This window comes from Lissotriton helveticus, chromosome 10, assembly GCF_964261635.1.
Source record: "Lissotriton helveticus chromosome 10, aLisHel1.1, whole genome shotgun sequence".
Classification (NCBI taxonomy): Eukaryota; Metazoa; Chordata; class Amphibia; order Caudata; family Salamandridae; genus Lissotriton; species Lissotriton helveticus.
Genome location: NC_136071.1, coordinates 1,013,429,654 through 1,013,452,127, shown reverse-complemented (window position 1 = coordinate 1,013,452,127; position 22,474 = coordinate 1,013,429,654). Strand labels below are relative to the sequence as shown.

The 22,474-nt window shown below is 43.6% G+C and overlaps 1 protein-coding gene across 1 annotated transcript in view; it reads right to left on the bottom strand.

The window, feature by feature from the left end:
* COL28A1 (collagen type XXVIII alpha 1 chain) overlaps positions 1–22,474 on the bottom strand; it is a 621,255-nt gene that overhangs the window by 281,750 nt on the left and 317,031 nt on the right. Inside the window, exons 18-19 of the mRNA XM_078663712.1 lie at positions 21,548–21,616; positions 1,743–1,814 (exon numbers count right to left, since the gene is read on the bottom strand). Of these exons, the coding sequence (XP_078519838.1) occupies positions 1,743–1,814; positions 21,548–21,616 (141 nt within the window). The remainder of the gene's footprint in view (positions 1–1,742; positions 1,815–21,547; positions 21,617–22,474) is intronic.

Sequence of the window (22,474 nt, the reverse complement as noted above, 5' to 3'; positions counted from 1 at the left end):
TGAATTACAGGAGCACTAATGAGAAAACTGTGACAGTCATAGCTTACTCTGAGTACTCCGGGAAACATTTCTGAATTCTAAAAAATAATATACTCCAAAAGTAGGAGTAAACCTACAAAAGAAGATTTACGATTTATATACTTTGGCTGCATCGTGAGACATCGGAACTGATTCCCTAGGCTTCTTCCATGATTGGCCCTTAGACTTATCTCAAATGTGAATCACACCTGAATAACCAGACCTTTTTCGTGAGGCATTCTTACTCAGGCATGCTTAATCTGTTTGAGTAATGAAATCTTATTCCAGGAAGTTAATGAGTAAGACATATCTTAGGCTAGAGTACAGCACAACTTCTCAAAAAATGTGCTTTATAAATCAGTCCTGCTAATTCAGCTCACACAAGACGCTTTGTGACTGGGACCCACAATCAGAAGAGGCTCCTACGTCAAGGAGGAGGAGCGTCACCCCACCGCTCTCTGAGCTGTGCAACAAGGAAAAAATAAAATGACAATAACACAATGTTATAATTTTATTTGTTAGTGCTGAGCCAGGGCTGTGCTATCTTGACGTACAGCAGCAGCCTGCAGGGAAGAGGAGTGGTGGGCACTATTTGTGCACAGGACAGCCAAACCTTCATGCGCACTTAGCATTTCTGGAGCCAGCTGTGTTGCACAGCCAGGTGGAAAACAGTCCCAGGCACTGTCTGAGCGGCAAACCAGGCCGCTCAGACCAATCACGTCACTGCTGTCATGCATGATAGCAGCACCGTGATTGACTTAGGGGAGTCTGAGAGCCTGTGTACTGCCGAGAGTCAGGAACAGAAGAGAACAGAGGACAGCGGCGGCCTTACATAGGTAAGTGATCTTTTCTTTTTTCTTTTCAACCGCCTTCCGTGCCCCTGCTGCATCACCACTTCTGGTCCCTAGCAGCCGCCACTGCCCACAATTCAATGATATGAGAAGAGCAGTACTGACCGCTTTGACCTCTATCACACAGTCTTTGGGAGGGCCTCCAATAGAAAGGCCCAAGTCTGCTGTGACAATCCTACATTCCACCTTATGTTTCTTGAAAATGAAAAATAAAGGAACAAAAAATTAGGAGCGGAAAGATATATGATGAAAAATGTATTGTATATATTTTACTCAGCAGTCTGGGGATATATTTGCACCATCTGGGTTTTTAACACACATCTATTCCAAACTCTCTTGGAATGTATTTCCACTCTTGAATAAACATGAACTTTTTTCCTTATTTTACTATGAAATCGAAGAAGATACTTGTGATTATTTTACATGACATTCTCCCATTACTTACTAAGTCAATTCCCTCCTGTGTGTCCATGGGTGGGTGGATTTCCAAGAAATTCACTTTTAAGTCATTGCACATGAACAGGCAGTTATGTAGCTGTCATAAATATTTCCGGCCCAAGACAAAACATTTCTCTTCTGCTAGCAAACTCCATGAACGCTTTCCACTTGTGGTATTAAAAGCAACACGTATCCGGTACTAACCATTGTGGAAATAACCACCCACCATACATTACTGAGCACAGACGTTTCTTGCAGATGAAGGATGCTGCAGTTAGGAAGCGAAATTGATGGGAAGCAACACTCTTACCTCCGTTTAATCCCTAACATTATAAGGGTGCCAGCAATGTCATTAACGCCCGATTCATAGCCAGGCACTTTCAATTCACAAGATGATAAACATGTTTTAAACACGACGACATCAAGGATATTTACCTTTTTCCCCATCTCTCCGTCTTTTCCTTGTAATCCTGGCTCTCCCTGCAATCCCTGCAAGCCGGGATCCCCCTGAAGAGAGCAAAGATTTAAAATGAAAGTTCAGAAAAATAATAATAGCATATAGGTTTATTTAAAACTACATTAACACTATCTTTATTTTCTACATTCAAATTTAGGAACATATATTTTGGTATACTAGATTATGTTATAGGCTATCAAAGTAAACAGTGCACAGTAGGCAAAAAAAAAACTGATAAATGTTCAAAGCAACATTTATTTGGCAGATCAGATCACAACACATGGCTTTTGTATAAATTAATCCAGCTCTCTGATTTTCCTTGCTTTTCGTGTTATAAATATATTTACAGGCACATATTTGAAACCAAGTTATATAGCCTTCTCTGATGTAAAAGCAGCGAGCAACGAGTTTATTTATTCAATGCTCTTGCATTGTTCGCAACAGCCCGATTTGCAATTCGGTAACCTGTTACCGAATAACAAATTGGGTTTGCCTTCCTAATACCGAATCACAGTGGTATGTGTGAATGTTTTGCAACTGAAATGCAGTTGCTAAATATTCACATTTTACCACCTACTTCGAGTAGGTGGTGACCCATTCACAAATGGGAAGGCCCCTTCCCACAACCCTTGTAAAACACTTTTTAAGAGCAGGCAATGGTCCCACGGGTACATGGGTGTTTGCGATTTCCAAACAGCTAATCACAAAAATTAGCAATTTGGTAATCACAAACACTTTTCTATGTAAATCTGGCCCCAGATTCTGAAGCCGGTGCCTTGGCCACCAATGACCCTCAACCTCCCCAGGGTCTCCTGTGACCCAAGGGAGGGTCAATGGAATGACAGATGATTATTGTCCTCCATCCCCAGCCTCTCACTAGACATTTGGCCAAAGTCCTGAGTGGGAGATGTGAGGAGACTTCACACAATGTAATCCTGTTGTCCAATATTCAGAACAGTTAACGACTTTTGGAGTACTGGGGAAGAAGTTATAGACCTTTTGCTAAAAGATAGGACATTGAAATGTTGCCTTTCACTGCCGTGAAAACGCTGGGTATCTCCCGTATTACGGCGTTACACTTATGGTACTACCATACCAAATACGATACCGCAGGTGATTCGCCCGGATTCTTAATGGAGGGTGGGCGGCCCAGAAATATACAGGGTGGTGGGAGAAACTCACTCAACAAACCTCGTTATAGCAGGGCACATGGTTGGGGGAGGTGGCAACAATTTAGGGATTTGCTCGATGGAACACCGTAGATATCACATTTCCAGGTGATGTCTGGGCAGGCTCACATATGGTCTCCTACCAAGATCTCCAACAAACACATTCCCTCTCCAATAGACAATTTCATAAATTTCTACAGCTGTGCCATGCATTGCGAACCCACATCCCCTGATCCTTAATAGCCCTCAGTCGTATGAAGCCCTCAAGACCCGTTGGGAGGCATGGATAGGGCCTTAGAAGATGCTGACTGGCGCAAAACTATGATGGCCCTTAGAGTAATGGTAATTTCATCCAAGCTTCATTTGGTGCAAACCTATTACCTACACTGTGCCTACCTCACTCCAGTTAAGCTGTTTCAGAATGGCCTGGTGACCGACCCCAGCTGTTGCCATGTCCCTGTGGACTTTTTTCCCATGGTGTGGTCCTGTATTTTCATAACATGTTACTGGGAGGTAGTGGTGGCTGAAGTATCGGACTTCTTGGACCTGACATTGGAACTCTCCCCTTTGCTGATCCATTTAGGAGTGGATGACGGTGTGGGGTGCTCTAGGGCAGACAGGGCTTTCTTGGGAACTGCTCTCGTAGTGGCTAAGAGAGATATAGCTGCACATTGAAGACCCTAGGGCATGATTGTGGAGGCGTGGACTGGACTGGTGCAGGCAACAAGAAAAACCTGTGTATGAGGCCAGTGGATTGCTGGCTAAACATGCCAGAGTTTGGGGTAAATGGCTTGGGGCTTTGGGAGTGGACGTTGGAGTAAAATGAAAATACAACAACTTATATATCTCTTTCTTCCTGTGTGCGCTAGTTCGAACAAGCTGCCAGGCTTGCTGCTAATTGTAATTGTTACTGACTGATCTGTTTTTATGGATGGAACATGTGACTTGTTGTTCCCTTAAAATAAAATAATAACATTTGTTTAAAAATAAAATAAGAAATCTTGCATTTTCTGGAGGTGCAGGCAAGGTGCTAGGCCTGCCAAATATGATGCAACTTCAGTCGCTACATTTTTCAGGTTTCTCCTACTCTTAGCTTTTGACCATGAAGCTTGAAGCTAGAACCATAGGTTTTATTTTTACATTTGTTAGGCAGTGGGGTGCTTGTAAGCGATGTACATATGCCTCAGACTGTAAGGACTGGGATGAGGTAGATGGAATAATATTACCAGGTTGAACACCTTTAGCAGAGAAAGAGTTAAGCAGAAGGTAGTTGTTAGAAATTGGGGTCTCTAGTTGGAAGAGGTAGATACCTTTGTCCAAATAGGGACCCTTGCTTCTAATCAGGGTAAGGGTAATCACACTCTAAATCATCCCTGCTCAACCCCTTGGTAGCTTATCATGAGCAGACAGGCTTATCCCAAAGGCAATGTGTAAGGTATTTGTACCAACACTCACAGTAACACAGTGAAAACACCAAAACAGTTTAGAACAATAACATATGTGTATCTAAACTAAACAATACCAAACCAACAGAAATCCAACATACACAGTTCAAAATATGACTTTCAAAAGGTTTCAAGAACTTGTACCATAGAAAACTATGGATGCGAGCCTTTTCACCAAAGTACATGTAGATGCGTCACAATTCCAAAAGCCAAACAGCTGCATAGTCGGACAACAAAGAGATGCATCACTCCTGAGACCTTGGGGAGGCGCTGCGACAGTTCTGCAGTCCGCGGAGGATGAGTTGCATTGAATCCGGTTTGTATGGGGAGAGATACATCAATTCTTTGTGACAGTTCCGGTGATGCGTTGGGAAAACTTGCAAGACAGGTACGATGCGTGGCAATCCGGAATGCGTAGGCGATCGATGCGGCGCTGTCGAGTGGCGCTGCTTCGGTCCACTTCAGCTGCAATCCCTCAATGCATCGATTCTTGCTGCAGCAAAAGGTGCAGCATCGGTTTTAACAATACAAAAGGACTGTCACTGGTCTGTACAACTAATACGTGCAAAGAAAAATATGACGGATTCTGTGTCTACCTGTAAAGTGTGTACAACAAAAAGGGAATGAATCCCATCAGCCCACCCATATGGCAGAGCTTCATCATCTGGGATAGAACCAAAGATGGTCCGGTTAGGGAGCCACACACCTGTTGGAATTATGTGCTTCTCCAAACCCAAGGAACCACCAGTGATGGATCATACCAAAAGTCAAATCAGTTTGGAATGGTGTGAGATGTTAAATTGCAGTGAGAAAAAATGTGTGCAAAAAGAATCAAAAAGTGAGATGTAAAATTGGCTACCATGATTTAAGGAAAACTTTATTAGGGAAAATCATGGTGTCAAAATTAAAATGAGTGTGAGACAGTTTGACACAATAACTGTCTATAAAGGATGGTATTTGGTCAACATGTTTCAGCCATTGTAGGAAGGTTAAGCCTACCGGGCTTTCGTCAGGACCTCTTTAACACTACTGCAATTAAGCTTGACCTAAGCTTAGTGAAAAAAGCAAAAATTAACACAAATTAATGATACAAAACATCCTACCGTACATTGAATTTTCCAGACGGGGATGTCTGTTTCATAAAGTATTTAGGATTCTTTCCCAAAAATGTTTGGGAGAAAGCCTCACCTCATCCTGGCCACTGCTCAGGGTTGGAGGCCCCGCTCTGTCCGTCGGTACCCCTGGACTAATCCTGAGCCTCCTGTGAATAAGGGGTTTGTCTGTCCTTTGGTCTTTAAATAATTTTCCCCTTAGACCCTCCACCAACCTTGTTTTTGACGCAGCATCGGTTTTCACAGCGGCACAACCATGCATGGAAATTCTTCTTGTGCCATGAAGATGCATCGGAAAAACAGCCGCAAGAAGAGCGATGTGTTGATTTCTGTAGTTCTTTGAGTTTCTTTTTTCTTCCAGCTCCCACACAGCAGCAACAACCTCCAGAGGCCCAAAACTGGCACAGACACCTCTTGGAAGGTCAGAACTCACCGGTAAACCTTGTTCCCGACGCATCCTGAAAGCCTTTAGCCGTGTGGACTTTAGACGTAAGAGAGAGAAGAATTGACCCTTCCTCTGCTGTGTTATTCCCTACCGAGTGGGCACTTGAAGTGGGCACCAACCCATAGGTACCCCCTGTGGGGTGTACCCCAACCCTGGATATTCCAGCTACGGTGCACAGGGTCCGTAATTTGTTGTTGGATCCCTGTAATTTGGCCCTTCTGTCCTGAGGAAGCCCATAGATACGTGTGGCTGAAACGCGACCGCGTCGACATTCTGTGGAGGAGTCCGTTTCAACTGTTAATTTGTGCTAGACTGTAGCATAAGCGGCGGTCTAAATAATTATTTTGGGGTAATAATTTCCCCAGGCGCTGTTACATAGGACTACCTGGTAGTGTAGCATTGCAATTCAATGCGCACATAGATTATATATATGTTTTTTGTGTCATTTTTTGTTTTTTTGTTTTTTCTTTGTAGGGCTGTGTTGTTTTGATATTCAGTGTAAATATATATATATGTGATGTATATGTTGTATATTGTATTATATGGAAAGGTACTCTTGCTGTATATAATTACTTGTTGCTTGTTTTATGTGCTCCACATAGTTGTTTGATATGGCTATATATGTGACTATAATTTGTGTATTTATTACTTTATAAAATTCATTTTTTGGATATATCAAGGTTTTTAATTTAACCTTGATTACAAATAAATACTGAATCGATCCCTCTGTGCTCCTTTGTATTCGTATACATCTTTTTGATGTCATGTGCTCATGTCCATGAGGGTAATTTGGGCACTACCCCTTCTCTTTTTTCCTAGTAAGGTCAGAACTCACAGCAGCAGAGTTCAGGAGAGCTGGGGGTGAAGTCTTGGTGTCCTTGAGACTTCAGAAAAGGAGGCCATCACTCACAGGCCCTTGGAGATCTCCTTCAAGCAGGGGACACAGCACACAGCAAAGTCCTTCTCCATTCCTTGGCAGAAACAGCAACTGCAGGCCAACCCCGCACAGCACACAGCAAAGGGGAATTATTCCTCCTCAGTCTCTCCAGCTCTTCTCCTTGGCAAAGGTTACTCTTGAATTCCAGGAATGATCTAAAGTTCAAGGATTTTAGGTCTAATACTTATACCCCAAAATGTCTTTGTTCTCTTTGTGCAGAGAAGCCCTGTGCCCAACCAAAACCAGTTATGTCCTCTCTGGTGCAGCTTTCTGGCAGGAGGTGGCGACAGCATTGTGGAAAGCAGACCAGGTCCATTCAGGTGAAAGGAAATCTCCTCCCTCTACTCTAAATGCATCTCAGGTCTATTCAGCCCAACCTTGACTCAGAAGGCTCTCTAGAGCCACTGCTCCTGCCCAACCCCTGACACCCAAACCCACACAATGAATCCACATCCTAGCAGAGGCACACTGGATGGCTAAACAAGAAAATACCTACTGTCTAAAAGTGGTATTTTCAAACACAAAATGCAAAAATCAGCCTCACGAAAAGATGCATTTTCACATTCTGAGTTCAGGCACACTAAACTTTAGTTTCCTACCTTGTTCCCAGGGACAGTTATGTTTATAAGATGTTATAAACAAACTCCCCAGTCTGTCCTATAGGAACAGGTAGCCTTGCAATAGTGAAAAACGAAACTGGCAATAATTCACTATCAGGACATTTTAAACACATCGGCACAGGTCATACCTTTCACATACACTGCACCCTACCCAGGGGGTACCTTGGGCCTACCATAGGGGTGTCCTATGTGTAAGAAAAGGGAAGGGTAGGGCCCAGTCGAAATGGCAGTTAACAAACTACGCACAGGCACGGCGGTGGCAGGCCTGAGACGTCTCTTCAGGGCTAGTCATGTGAGTGGCACAATCAGTGCTGCAGGCCCACTAGTAGCATTTGATTTACCAGCCCTGGCACACTTAGTGCACTTTACTAGGGACCTACTGGTAAATGAAATATGCCAATTAGGGAGAACCAATCATAATACCAATTTACACAGGGACCACTTGCACTTTGACACTGATCAGCAGTGGCAAAGTGCCCAAAACATCTAAGCCAGCAAAAATGGAATCCAGCACAGCATCAAAAACACAGGAGGTAGAGGCAAAAAGTCAGGGAAAAACACGCCAAGGGTGCCAGGTCTAACAGTAGTGAATGCAGAAAGTAATTTGTGAGCAACCAACCAGTTCTATTGCTATGGGAACATACCAGAATATAATGTTAAAGAATGAAAACCAAAGAGTCTGAATTTGTATTTGTTGTCAGCACTCTCATCTGCTACTTGTCAGTATTTTTCAGTACAGCATTATACTCTTTATTGGGATCTTTTAAACAATGCAGATTATCTGCCAAGCTTCTGGTCAACCACATTACATGGCACGTCTGTGTCAACGTCGCAAGGCCAGTACCCATTCTCATCTCTGCTGGGCTGAATATAAAGAGTATGTGGGTCAGGAATAACCCTGTGGCACTGTGGTTCTAGGATAATCCTGCTAAATGGAATATGCATAGGACTCCCTGCCACAACAGTACATCTGTTTGTGCATATTGATGCACCCCTAGTGACCAAGCTCTACTCCTACTCATTTTGATCAAGTCAGCTGAGAGTTAAATACAAGGGATGTGATTCACAAAGTAATATATTAATCAATACCTCAGGCTAACACCGACATTTGGGTGCAAATTTCAATATTTTGAATCAGAAAGGATACCAGCCATACTCTTAATAGGCTCTCTCTTCTTAGGAGTATCACAAGAGTAAGTATTCACCCATGCATAATTGTAAATATAGTTCAACTGCATACATCTAAATGCCCTTACTTATATTTCTTTTTCTCCACAGAGAAAATACTCTTGCCCATTAAGCAGCCCGTTCCATTTGAACAGATTAAATACAAGTCCCTCCTGTGCCAGGGAAGTACTATGGGAAAGTCCAAACAATAGTCTAGACCAATGCTGCGCAGTGTTGGCCCACAACAACAATTACCATAAATGGGCATAAAAGCATAAAGACTACTCCCCCCTCAGCATGGTCAGAACTCCGTCTATCTAAAAGAGATTTTGCTGCTTAAAAAATCAGCAGAAGACCTTGTAAACTGGAACAGACTGAACAATCTTTGTAGGGAATTATCCGGTCACCTTCTTCACCTCCTTTTTTCCAAAGCTTCTAGATCTTCCACTTTCAACTAAACTGAACATTCAGCGTGCTCACAGATTAGGCCCTTGTCTCTCTTTGGCTCCATTAAAAGCTTGTCGAGTGATTTTTCTTTTCTTGCAGTTTATAGACCTCATCTAAGTGCTCAACGCAGCTAAGTCTAAAAAGCGTCTTGTTTGGTCTGGTGCTAACTTGTTTATCTCTCAAGATGTTTCTACTGCTACGGCTAAACGATGGAAGGACTTCCTCGAACTATGACCTGCACTACGGGCCCTAGGTGCACGATATGGGCTTTTCCATGCTTGTCTCTTTAAGGTGACTTTTCAGAACAACATGTCCACATTCGACAATCCTGCAGATCTGAGGAAATTCGTTCATTTGAACTCTGCTTCGTCAATGGAAATTCCTGGTCCTTCTTCTGTAACTTGACTGTTATGCAAACCTTGTTTTCTGTTTTACTAATGTTTTGCTTCCTTTACAGGTTGCTCCTTAATTCAGATTTTTTTCACTTGTTTCACATTCTTTCCTTTGTCAATTCCCTTATAGGTTTTTGGGAATTCAGTTGCCTGTTTCCCTATTTGTCGTGTTGGCGTCCCGGCAAAATACCTTCTCCTTTGTTGGTTGTGCCGTCTTTATTCGTTGTCGCCACTCCTTATTGTTGTCTTCATTCCCCCCTTATATGGTAAGTATTACAGTCGTCTATTTGACATGTGCTGTCCTATCTGGCTATCTTTTTTCCCCCTTCCTTTTCTTCTCTTATCTATCTCTCTTCGCTCTCTTCCCCCAGTTTATTCTTCAGTATATTTTTTTGTCTCACATTTGTTTCTTTTCTTTCTTCCTTTCCTTTTCTTTTACTATTGACGGTCATATAGCTCTTTATAAACTTTTTATATATCTACCGTATCCTACTTTTGGCTTTGTCTATTGCTCTTCCTATACTACTACATTACTGTCAGTTCCTTTGTTTTACATCTAGGTTTAATCTCTTACATTCAGAGTTGTTACATCTCTCAAACTCTCCCCTTTCTCTTATTCTTCTCAGTGGAGACTTCATTCTATAACCTTCTTTCTTTCTTCTTTTTATTTCCTTGCATTAATGTTGATCGTGTGATTCTATATTTATTCTATTTCATTTACATTCAAAGTTATTTCATGGTGTGTAAAAGGTTTTATTAATCCCATAAAGAGGCAGAGAATACTATATTTCTGAGCTACATATAACCCTGACTTAGTTTTATTACAAAAGACACATTTGACTGAGGCAGAAGCTCTTAAGCTTCAAAGGCAGTGGGTGGGTTTAGTCTTACTATCTCCTAAGACCACAAAGAAAAATGGGGTAATTATTCTTGTTCGTAAACGTTTGAAATGTTCAGTTATTTCTAAGGAAACTGATTCAGAAGGTAGGTTATTAGTTACGTTTTTATTAACAATATTTCTCTTACAGTTTTTAATATTTATGGTCCAACTCAACCGGATCCTTCCTTTTGGACTATTATCACAAAAAAATGCATTCAACATAAAGATACATTTTTTAATTTTAGGTGGTGATTGCAACCAAATTATGGATTCTTTCATTGATCGACAATCCCAAATCCGTTTCAACCCCCACAAACAATTTCAAAACATAATATTTCAGACCCATCTGGTAGATGCCTGGAGACTCTGTAACCCTGACAACTCAGAATTCTCTTTTTTCTCTCCCCCACATGGCACTCTGACACGATTGAACTATAGTTTTCTTTCTTCTGCCTTAACACAGACACTTATCTCCTCCTCAATTTAACCCATTGTCATCTCTGATCATGCCCCGGTTGTTGCTGATTTCGATTTGCTCCGCTCGCATCCCAAGTCTTTTTCTCTTTGAATTCATCTCCTTATTCCTCCCCTTCACTGCTTTGGAATACTTTTAAAGCTACAGCTCGTGGCTTTTTTATAGATTATGTATCCAAGAAAAAGAAAATTTTTGTTAACCAGCAAAAGATTTTGCTAGCTAATATTAAACATCTAGAGCATCATTTCTATACATCTTCTTCTGATTCCTACTTACAGGAGCTTGTTCGTGCTAAATTCGACTTTAACAAAACCACCACTGATAATGCCTTATCTGTTCTACTCTGAACGAGCGCTCAATATTACGGCGGATGTAATAATGTTGGTAAACTCCTGGCAAGTTATCTTAAATCTCGAAAATAACTTGTTTTGATAGATTCTATTGATTCATCGGATGGGAAAACCCTATTCAAGGATCAAGACATCCTAAATGAATTCATGGAATTCTACAAAACTTAATATACTCCAGAAACCTCCTCACTTCTTTCTTCCATGGACTCATATCATAATCATGTTCCACCTTCATCTCATGCAGACCTTGACTTTAGCTCTCTAGAATCCAATCTGTCTACCCAAGAAATATCACAATCCCTAAATCTTCTTAAGAAAAATAAAACGCCAGATCCTGATGGCTTACGGTAGAATATTTTCTATATTTCTCACATCGTCTTTTTCCTAAACTTCAACAACTTAATTTTTATTTTATTTTAAACATTTTATTGTAATTATTGACAGTTACACAGCATGTCATTTTAAGCAAGGTTCATCGTAACAAGGTACTTGTAGCTCACTCACTAAAGTAATTGTACACAGCCTTTCAGCCAACATCCCAAGTCGGGCAGGCGTCGAGAGACAGCAAATAATAAATAAATAAATAAATAAAAATAGTACAGCATAAATAACAATTACCAGCACCCAGGTTTGTGAAAATAGTATAGACCTCCAGGTCGCGTTGCGTAGACCTACCCTTTATCAACCAGTCTGAAAAGAGTTCCGCCCTCAAGTACCCCACTTCTATAGTCTCCACTGTGGCCTATATACTGCCCCAAGAACACTCCCATGAATCATCTCACAGTACCAAATAAAGGGACCAAACCCGCCAGGCCTCAACCAATTCCCGCAGGTTCATCCACACTCCGATCACTCCCGACGCGTACATCCTCAGTTTCTCCGTCTGCATGCCCCTCAACGCCCTGCATATACGAAATATATAATCCCCAAAAGTTTTTGGGTCTACTTCTGGGAGGGAACAACTCACTATAATTTTCCGATTGTGTAGAACAGTACATCATGTCCCGTGACCATTGACGCAGCGTCGGAGCTGGCCCCCTCATCCAGCACATAGTCCTCTCTTGGCTATTAGTAACTCCATGTCCACCAGCTTGCGCACAGCCTTAGGTAGTGCCTTTGGGTAGCCCAGTAGAGCCATCAATGGATCTGGTGTAAGATTTTGGTCAACCACTCTGCCCAACTCCACAAATACACCTTTCCAAAAGGAATAGACTCCCGGGCACAACCATGCCAGATGTAAAAAATCGGCAACCAACATCTCTCACACCTAGCGTCCTCACGCAGGCCATATCTGCACAGTCGTTCGGGGGTATAGTATATTCGATTAAGATGCCATGCAAGTCTGGCCGCAGTATACTTATGCGCCCTATGCGACATTGCAATTTTGTAAATAGCTGTAATCATTTTGCAGGGAGAAGCGCTCTTGATAACATGCGTTAATTCCAAAACCTCCAGCGGCTCATCCATACCATCACCCAATTGTGCCCTGAGTGCCCTCCTTACTCTATGAAACTGGAATTTGGTCAGGAGTGAGACACCCTCCAGCGTACCTGTCACTTGTTACCAGAGTGCAAACCATCCTGTCGCGAAATAGGTCCCCAGCGACCTCCACATTCAGCTCACACAATGCCAAAATAACGCCTCTCTCAGCACAAGGACCCAACCACCTCATCCACTCTATAGGCATTGCAGGGGAATACAATAATGCACCCGCCTGATTCTGTAAGAGTTAATTCCACACATGTCTAGTAGTGTTCAAGGAATCTACAATGCCCGTCCTGCTATCAACAGGTTCCATAATTATTGCTGGTAGAGGAGTGGGTTCGGCAAAAAGTCTCTCCATCCGCAGAAATGGGACATCCGTCCCACCATGAATCCAGGCATGCAAGTGTGCTTCTTGGGCCGCCCTATAATAAAGTTCGAAGTCCGGCGCGCCCAGACCCCCTAGATGATATGGCAGTGTGAGCACTCCCCACTTGACCCTAGCTTGCCTTCCTCCCCAGGCCAGTTTTAACATTAATTGCCTCAGCCTATGGAAAAAAATGCGCGGAAGCACCAATGGAATATTCGTGAAAAGGAATAGGAGTCTGTGCAGGACAATCATTTTCATAATGGAAATACGCCCCATAAAAGACAGCGGCAAACAACACCACAAATCCACATCATCTTCTAGCCGGGAGATGGCCATGCCATAGTTTTCTCTAAAGACAATGTCAGCGTTTGTGTGTAGTCTGATGCCTAAGTACCGTACCGAGTCATCAGTCCACTGCAACGGATATTCCATATCAAATTCATGAGTGACTGGTGTAAGTGGGAACACAAGAGATTTGTCCCAGTTAACCCGGAGTCCAGACAGTGCTCCAAAGCAGATCACTTCCCTAAGAACCGAGGTCAGGTTGTTCTTGGGATCTCGCACACACAGGAGCGTGTCGTCTGCATATGTTGACACTACAATTCTATACGACGGAAATCCAATACCTTTATTCCCATGGTACTCCCACAGAGCGTAAGCCAGAGGCTCCGCTACCAGGGCATATAACAACGGGGACAGCGGGAAGCCCTGTCTGGTGCCCCTTGTGATATTAAAGGAAGCCGTAACCAGGTCTCCAATTTGCACACGGGCAGTGGGTTTGTAATATAGAGTTCCCAGCAGCTGTAAAAACATTCTAGTTAGCACTTGCTTTAAAAACGACCATTCCACAGAGTCGAATGCTTTCTCCATATCAAGGAAAACAGCCGCCGCTTTGTGCTCCTGACTAACATGTTGCATCGTACCAAATACCGTACGGATATTATAAGTTAAGTTTCTGGATGGGATAAATCCCGCCTGCTCTGGAGCGACAAGAATATGTGACATCAGAGCTAGCCTGGTGGCTAGTATTTCGCAAATATTTTTATGTCCACGTTAAGGAGAGACAGAGGATGAAACGAGCTACACTCATCCAGCGGTTTGCCTGGCTTGCGAATGACTACCAGCATAGCTTCCCTCATGGATGGAGGTGCCGTACCCGTTGTACACATATCATCAAACAGAGCAGCAAGGTGTGGGAGCAATTGTTCTAAAAACGTCTTATAGAACGCGACTATCAAACCATCAGTCCCCGGAGCACTACCAGTTCTCATGCCCCTACAGCCTCAATTATCTCATCCTTCTCGACCGGATGCATTAGAAGTTCCCTGTGCGTATTCGGGAGAAAGGGAAGATGTATATACTCTAGATATTCAGCTATCTGATCGTACGTCCCTGTCAACCGCGACCTGTACAGCTCTGTGTAATACTATCTCAAGCGTTCTGCCACCTCCGTCTCTTCCGTCAAAAGCTCCCCACTCTCTGACTTAATTTCGGTAGCTTGAGTCTTACCTCGCCGCGCTTTCATTAATCGGGCCAGAACAGACCCTGGCCTCTCCCCCTCACCATACACGCACGCCGTGGCATACTTGCCTAGATGTTTCACTTCACTATCAGCTGCAGTATGATATTCCTCCAGTACCGATTTAATTTCTCCATCTAGAGCGTCATCACCCCCCGCTAGCCGTCGCTGCTTCAGGTGCTTTAGTTTCCCTTCGAGGTCAGCCAGCGTCTTGCAGAGAGCTTTAAGCACTCCTGAGTGCTTGGCTATCACGACACTCCTAATATATACCTTAAACGCCTCTCATACAGTTTGGAAACTATCTACCGAGCCAATATTAGTGTCGAAGAAGGTACCAATGGCCTCAGCCATCTCCTCCCTAAAAACCGAATTGAATAAGGAATAAGGAGGGAACCTCCATGTAAATGGAGGCAGACGTTTGCTCGGAGGCTCCAATACCAACAACAGAGGGGAGTGATCAGAGAGCGTGCGCGGTAGCACCGAGCAATGTCTTACCTTATTAATGAATGCTGTAGAGACCATCCAATAATCAAAACGCGTGTGGATGTCGTGATATGCCGAGTAGTGTGTATAACCCCCTTTCTCTCCGTTTCTCGTCCGCCACACATCACATACATCCAGACACACCATGACTTCTTCCAACTTTCTCGCGGACGCCGCTGGGCTCCTGGTGGGGCCCGCCGATCTATCCATGTCCGGGTCCCTTACCAAGTTAAAGTCCCCCCACCCAAAGGATCTTAGAGTCCCCACATTGAGCAAGAATCCAAGCTATATCCCCGAAAAACTCAGGGCAGTCAAAGTTGGGATCATATATATTAACTACCAGTTGATCCAAACCCCGACCTGAGCACTTAAACCCGACATATCGGCCATCAGGGTCTTCTCTGAGCAGGGTAAGTTTAAGAGACAACCTGGGATTAACCCAGTTCAGCACCCCTTTAGCGTGTGTGGTGAAACCTGACAAGTTAATGTTACCCTCTAACCCCCTATACTTCAGCATGGAGCTCGCTTGTGGCAGGTGAGTCTCCTGGAGGAGAGCCAGATCGACATTCTGCCTTCTAAGGTAGCACAACACCTTCCTGAGCTTACGATAATCATTCAGTCCTCTAACATTCCATGACAAAGTTCGTATGTCCCCCCCCTCTGTTCCTGCGGCTCTTGATGTTCATGTGCCAATAACTACGTAGACAGGACAGAGTGTGAAGCAAGCCTATTTGTGCTTTGACGTGCCGTGTAGCATCAACTCAACAAACATCCAACTCCTGAACCAGCGCCCCTCATTGGCCCCCCCTCCCACCACTACCCCCCTCCCACAGCAGACCTCCCCCAACATGGCCACCTGTAAGTCAAACCCCGACCCCGCCCCCCGCGCCTCCCTACCTTGAGCCCCTTCCAGTGAGAAAACAATAACAATGCAAGGCACACGTGAGTGGAGGTAGCCCCACGTACCTAACTTCAGCGATTAACAACAACAAATAGAACTGGCCCTAGCCCCTGTGTGCCATCTCAATTACATTTTCAGCATAGGCCATAAAGCATTAAACCCCCACCAGCAAGTATACAAGCCCTCGTGGCATATCGCAATGTACTGATCACAACCTACCCTCCTAGTAGTGTCCCCAGGACCCCGGACCCATTGTTGCAGCATGAAGATTATTAGTGCAAGGCAGTCCCATCCAATGTTCAGCATTTCGTGCTCGTATTTGTGACCACCCCCACCCCCCGGGGTGCGAATCAGTAGTGCACCCCCACATTCAAGTGTCGCATAAATTCTCACCCCAAATCCTCATAGCTGAAAACGCCGAGCACCCCCAATGCAGCCTCCAATACCTTACAACGCCCCAAAAGAGTCCACTGCAGTTTTCAGTCCTGTGCATCCAGCGTATCCTCCTCCGACACTTCCTGCTGTAATCGCTCCAAACTGGTTCTCCGTTCTTTTGTCCAACTCCTAATGGCTTGCTGCAAAACCTTAGGGTCCGTGAAGATATGCGATCTCCCTTGTCTGTTTACCCGCAGCTTACAGGATACAACATGGTGTAATCCAATCCCATCTGACGGAGCTGCCTCTTAAGTGGCACAAAGTGTCTGCGAGCCTCCTGCACTCTAGCAGTAAAGTCGGGATACAGTGAGAGCTCCGACTCCTCATACTTCAAGATTTTCTTTTCCCTAGCGACGCGGAGGGCAGCATCCCGATCGTGGTAGTTTAGTAGCTTTGCTATTATTGGGTGTGGGGCAGCACCCGGTGGCCGCCTAGGTCCCAGTGCCCTGTGGGCTTTCTCCACAACAAACATTGCTGAAAAGACATCGTCACCCAGCAGCGTGACAAGCAACTTCTCAATGAACTGTTCCATATTGCCTGTGGCCGTCAATCCCGGAAGGCCAACCAGTCGCAGATTACAGCGCCGAGAGCGCGCTTCTATATCCTCTGTCTTCTCCTGCAAGATGCGTATGACCTTACCCAGCTGCTTGTGGTCGGCGTCCAGAGTAGTGTGTGCCTCCTCAACCTCCGTGAGACACCACTCAGACATATCCAATCTTTCAGCATGCTTATCCAGGCACTCCACCATTCTATCCATCCTATAGGATAAAGCGTCCATTTTAGTACCTAAAGTGGTGATGCCGCTTTGAAGAGATTGCGACATAGATTTTAGGATAGACCTAATGTCCTCATCGGCTTCGTCTTGCACCGGCGCCATCGCCCCTGCACCTCTACCCGGGGTGGGGTCCTGAGACTTGGATCGCTTTTGTTCAAATGTCAGCTTAGACTGGGTCCTGTCCCCCTTTCCCATGTCCGCTATGGACGTCCACTCTATCCGGGAAATGTATAGACACCCACGTTCCCCGGGCCGATTAAAGGGCAAGGGCTGCCCCCAAGTAGCCAAGGTCTGCCAGTCATTACAGCCTTTCACGTCTCGTTACCACCACCAGCTTATGGTACCCCTCACTTCCACCACAGATTTCAGTGCCTTCTCCAGAACGCGGCAACTAGCAGGATCCACCTTACTCAGGCAACAAACTGGGCATAGACCCAGATCCACAGACCAATGTCACTATGCAGATGCCGCAGGTCTGTAGGCCGTCACTCTCGATAACAACTGCCACCCCACAGGCCAAAAAGCCAGAGACTCTGGTAAGTGCAGCAGTATACAGGTCTCCCTCTGCGCAATCCCCGCAAACAGTGACCAGTCCCGGGGGGGGGGGGGGAAGGCAGCCGGAGTGCTCCAGCACAGAATCCCACACTCCTTAGTACACAGGTCGCAATTAGGTCCAAAGTTGTCAGCTGCACATCAATTCAAATCATGGGCCTCTTGAATAGATCCCAGCGCCCCGGTAAACACTTGGGTAGGCACTCGCAGGGTGGGGGCACAAGCTCCCAGCAAGCACATCCGCCACCCGCATCACTAGGCCGCACCTAGCCAATACCGCCAGGGGCCCAGTGTCGCCCTACCTGGCATGGGCCTCTCTGCACCCTTCCACTGCAATCGTCACTGCAGTCTTCTGCCAGCCGACCCCCGCTGGCTCCGTGATCGGTTAGTGCTCTACCTTCCGCCTCCGTTGCTGCCGCGGCTCTCACCGGGAATGATCCGCCCGAGCCCCGCCTCCCGCGGCACCAAGGTCCCGATCTGGCCGCACCTCCTGCGACGCAGCCCGGCCCCAAAGATCACTGTGCGCCGGGGATCGGCGGCCTGGTCACCTAAAGACGGCCCACCTTGCTGTCTTGCTCCACAGACCGGCATTCAATATGCCAGACCTCTCCACCGCCTCCGGATCGCTTCAGATGCTATGGGGACAATTTTGGATGCAGGTACTCCGCCTTAGCTGTACGATAGTTGCTGGATCGTTAGATGGCTTCACGGAGCTACGGACTCAGGCAGCCATCGCGCTCCCGAGCTAGCTCCACCCCCACAACTTTTTCAATCTTTCCACAATAACGGTAAGGCGCAGGGTACTTTCTTAGATGCTACAATTTGTTTAATCCATAAAGATGGCCGCGATCCCAAACAGTGTAAAAATGATTGTCCTATCTCCCTTGTAAACATGGATTATACATTTTTCGCCAAACTGCTTGCGCTACATCCTGAGCCTCTTTTACCAAAGCTAATTGGTTTAGAACAATGTGGTTTTGTTAAGGGCAGATTAACATCTGACAATTCTTGTTTATTTTTTAATTTTTTAAATAAGACCTCTTCTCTTTCTTACCTTCTTCCCGCAGTTTCTATCGATGCAGAGAAAGCCTTCTGCAGAGTTAATTGGTCCTTTTTATTTAAAGCCCTCTATGGCACGGTTTTGGTCCTAAATTCATTTCTTTGATTTCTTTGTTATATTCTGCTCCTAAAGCTTCCATAACAGTTAATGATCTTGTTTCTCAATCATTAATTTAAATTGAGGTGTACGTCAAGGTTGCCCTCTATCACCCCTTCTTTTTATTTTACACTTGAACCCTTTTTATCTCGTATTTGCCACAATTCGTCCATTTCTGGGTTTTTTATATGGTGATCAACATTTGAAATGATCTGCCTACGCAGATGATATCTTACACTTCATTTCTCACCGCACAACTTCTATCCCTCCACTCCTGCAAGAAATCTCAGATTTTTCCCTTGTCTTAGGTTATAAAATTAACTTTGACAAGACAGAAATTCTCCCCATCTCTAAATTTGTTTTAAGCAACACTTTGATGCCACTGGTTTCTGCTAGAACAGTTCTAAAATAACAATACATAGGCATTTGTTTTAACAACTTCATATTAGATTCAGTTAAGATTAACATGAAGGATGTGCTAGATCGTATCTCTAAACTTCTCTCCTCCTGGAACCCTCTCTTTCTTTCTTGGTGGGGATGACTTGATTCCATTAAAATGATGATTACTCCCATTTTATTACATATTTTTCCATGAGTCCCATTCACATCCCAAATGTCTATTTTTTTTTAAATGGACTCCCTTCTCTCTAAATTTTTATGGAACAATAAAAAATCTAGACTTTCCCCGGAACATCTTCATAAACCTAATTCTATGGGAGGAGTGAATTTTCCTGATTTTCGACTGTATCATGAGACCTTTTGCCTTCCATTAGCTTCTAAATGACTCCTTTCCGAATTCTCCCCCTTTACATCTTAATGGGTCCCAATTTAACGATCCTTGCTTGCACCTTTCTCTCCTTACATTCTCAACAAAGGTAACCTTTACCTCTCTCCCCTTGTTTAAACACACTCTCTCATTATTAAAGCCTCATTATCAATAGGAAATCATCTCTAGGAATACTTTCCTTCTTTCTCTCCTTTGGTACAATTACTTTCCATAATAGACCTATTTTTTGGAAATCTTGGAGACTTAAGGGGATTATATGGGTTCAGGATTTGTTTGAAGGCTGATATTCATGCTTCTTCCCTCAATTTCAAGTCATCTTTAAATGCCCGCACTCATTTTAGCACCAATTTTCTACTCTTATGACAATAATCTTAGATGTTTTTTATTCTCTACCCTCTACTGAACCCATTTCCATAGCAGATCCACTACTCAAAGTTTTTAACTACATTTTCCAGAGCTTCCTTGATCTATAAATGTCTTATTTCTTCTGATCTTCTTCACTCTATATCTAAAATAGAGGCTGCCTTGGAAGCAGAGTTGGGTTGTGATTGGAGCATTGACTTTTGGAACAAACTATGGGGTATATCTTTGAAGATCTCTAGGTCTGCCTCCACTACTCAGTCCATGTTCTTTATTTATCACGGATTATGCTATACACCATCTTCTATATTTAAGTTTACACACTCTAATGATGAGACCTGCTGGTCCTGTCAATCGCCTTTGGCTGATCTGATGCACCTCCTTATTTCTTGCCCTGCTGTCGCTTCCTTTTGGAAGGATGTTTGGAAGCACCTTTCACATATTTTTAACCTAAAGACCCCTTTATCAAACATTAATCTTTTTATTGGTAGTTCATCAGTCTCATTGTGATTGTCTTTACATGAGAAGGGTTTATTTGATGTAATGTTGGCCTTAGCTTTTAAGCAGTTCTCACTTAATTGGAAATGTTCAACTAAACTCTCAGCGAAATCCTGGTAGAATAACGTTTGCCATTACCATAGATAAGACATTGTGTTTGCTTCTTCTGTTAAAACCTATGTAAATAGGGATTTATTTTGGTTACCATTATCAAAATATTTAACTAAGATTTCAACGCATGCATCACGTAATCGCTATGAGAATTTCCAGCCTCCGTAGATCATTTAGTCACTGTTTTTCTCCCCCATATTACTGTTCCCCCTTTTTTTACGTATATTGCATTGTAGCACCAGGAGGCTCCCGTGGGAGCGACAGTTTGCACTCCATAAAAGTTTCATTTAATTTCTTATGTTTTTAACAGTTTACCCGCCTCTTGGATAAGATATGATAAGCTTAATAGTATAATAAGTTTAAAAATTTGAATATGTTTAATAAGTCTATAATATATTCTCATGATCTTTAATTATAGAATTGTATTATATACTTCCTTGTTTCCCCTCTTTCCTTCACCCCTTCTTCCTCCTTTTATTATTGTTAAAATGTAAACAGCTTTCTACTCGGATTTATTGTCTGTTTTTATATTTCGATTATACTATAGGTATTTTGATTTTTCTTGACCTATTCGTATGTAATTATTTACTTAATAAAGCTTATTAAACATAAAAAGAACTCAGTCTATCTGATACTATTAAAACAACAGTCACATAATATGTTAAATAAAACCACCTTTCCTTTTTTTTCTTTTTTTTTGGACAAATATAATATGTTTAAAAAAAAAGAACTTTTCAACATAAAAATAAAATAAGGTTTCACTGCACACAATGAAGACTTAGCTCATTGCATGATCGTTAGAAGTAAAGGTAATAAACAGGACTTGACACACGTGCAAATATGAATACAGTTCATAACAGCATAAAATAGTTCAATGGAATTGCTTATCACAAAGACAGTGTTTTAAAGACTTACTTTAGGGCCTGGTGCTCCAACTACCGAAGGCCCAGGAGGTCCTGGAAGTCCAGATTCACCTTCTTCCCCTAGGCAAGAAATAGTTTTATGTACGGTTACTGCTATATGGCTAGATGGTCGTCCAAGCAAGACACTACCACTTCACTGTATTTTAGCCTTTCGGTCTTCATTGTACTTGTACATACTAAGGGCCTGATTATGAATATGGTGGTCCGTGGACTGCCAAAATCATGGTGGCACAGCAATGACGATGTGGCTACCACCGCACCAGCGGTCCGACCGCCGTTTTACAACCTGTAAACACAGGTACCGGTCCCATCAGAATGATGAGATCTATGGGAAAATCACAGATGTCATAACTTTCACTACGAGATTATGGCTGCTGAAAACAGCCAAAATGTATTTGTAAAACTATGAGGGAGAATGAGGAATTACCTGGGGAATAGGACACTGAGGGCCAGATGTAGGTAATTTTATTTTACCACTTCTTAAATACCGAATCATACCGATTCGGTATTTAAGAAGTGGTAAAATAGAGGGGGGGAGATGTGGGTATTTCAGATTCAGTAAATACCGAATCGTTAAGATTCGGTATTTACCAAATCTGTAAATACCGAATCGGTAATGCCCATTGATTCCTATGGGCATTGAAGCCCATAGGAATCAATGGACATTACCGAATCGGTATTTACAGATTCAGTAAATACCGATTTCAGCAAGGGTGCAGGGGGTGTCACTTTGACACCCTCTAGCACCCCAAATACAGGCATGTGTGCCATGTGGCACACAGACATGCCCTAAGGGCATGTCTGTGTGTCACATGGCACAGGTGTGCATGCACAGATGTGCATGCACACCTGAATTCGGTATTTTACCACCCAATTGGAATGGGTGGTAAAATACCGAATTCTGAAGGCCTGTAGCACT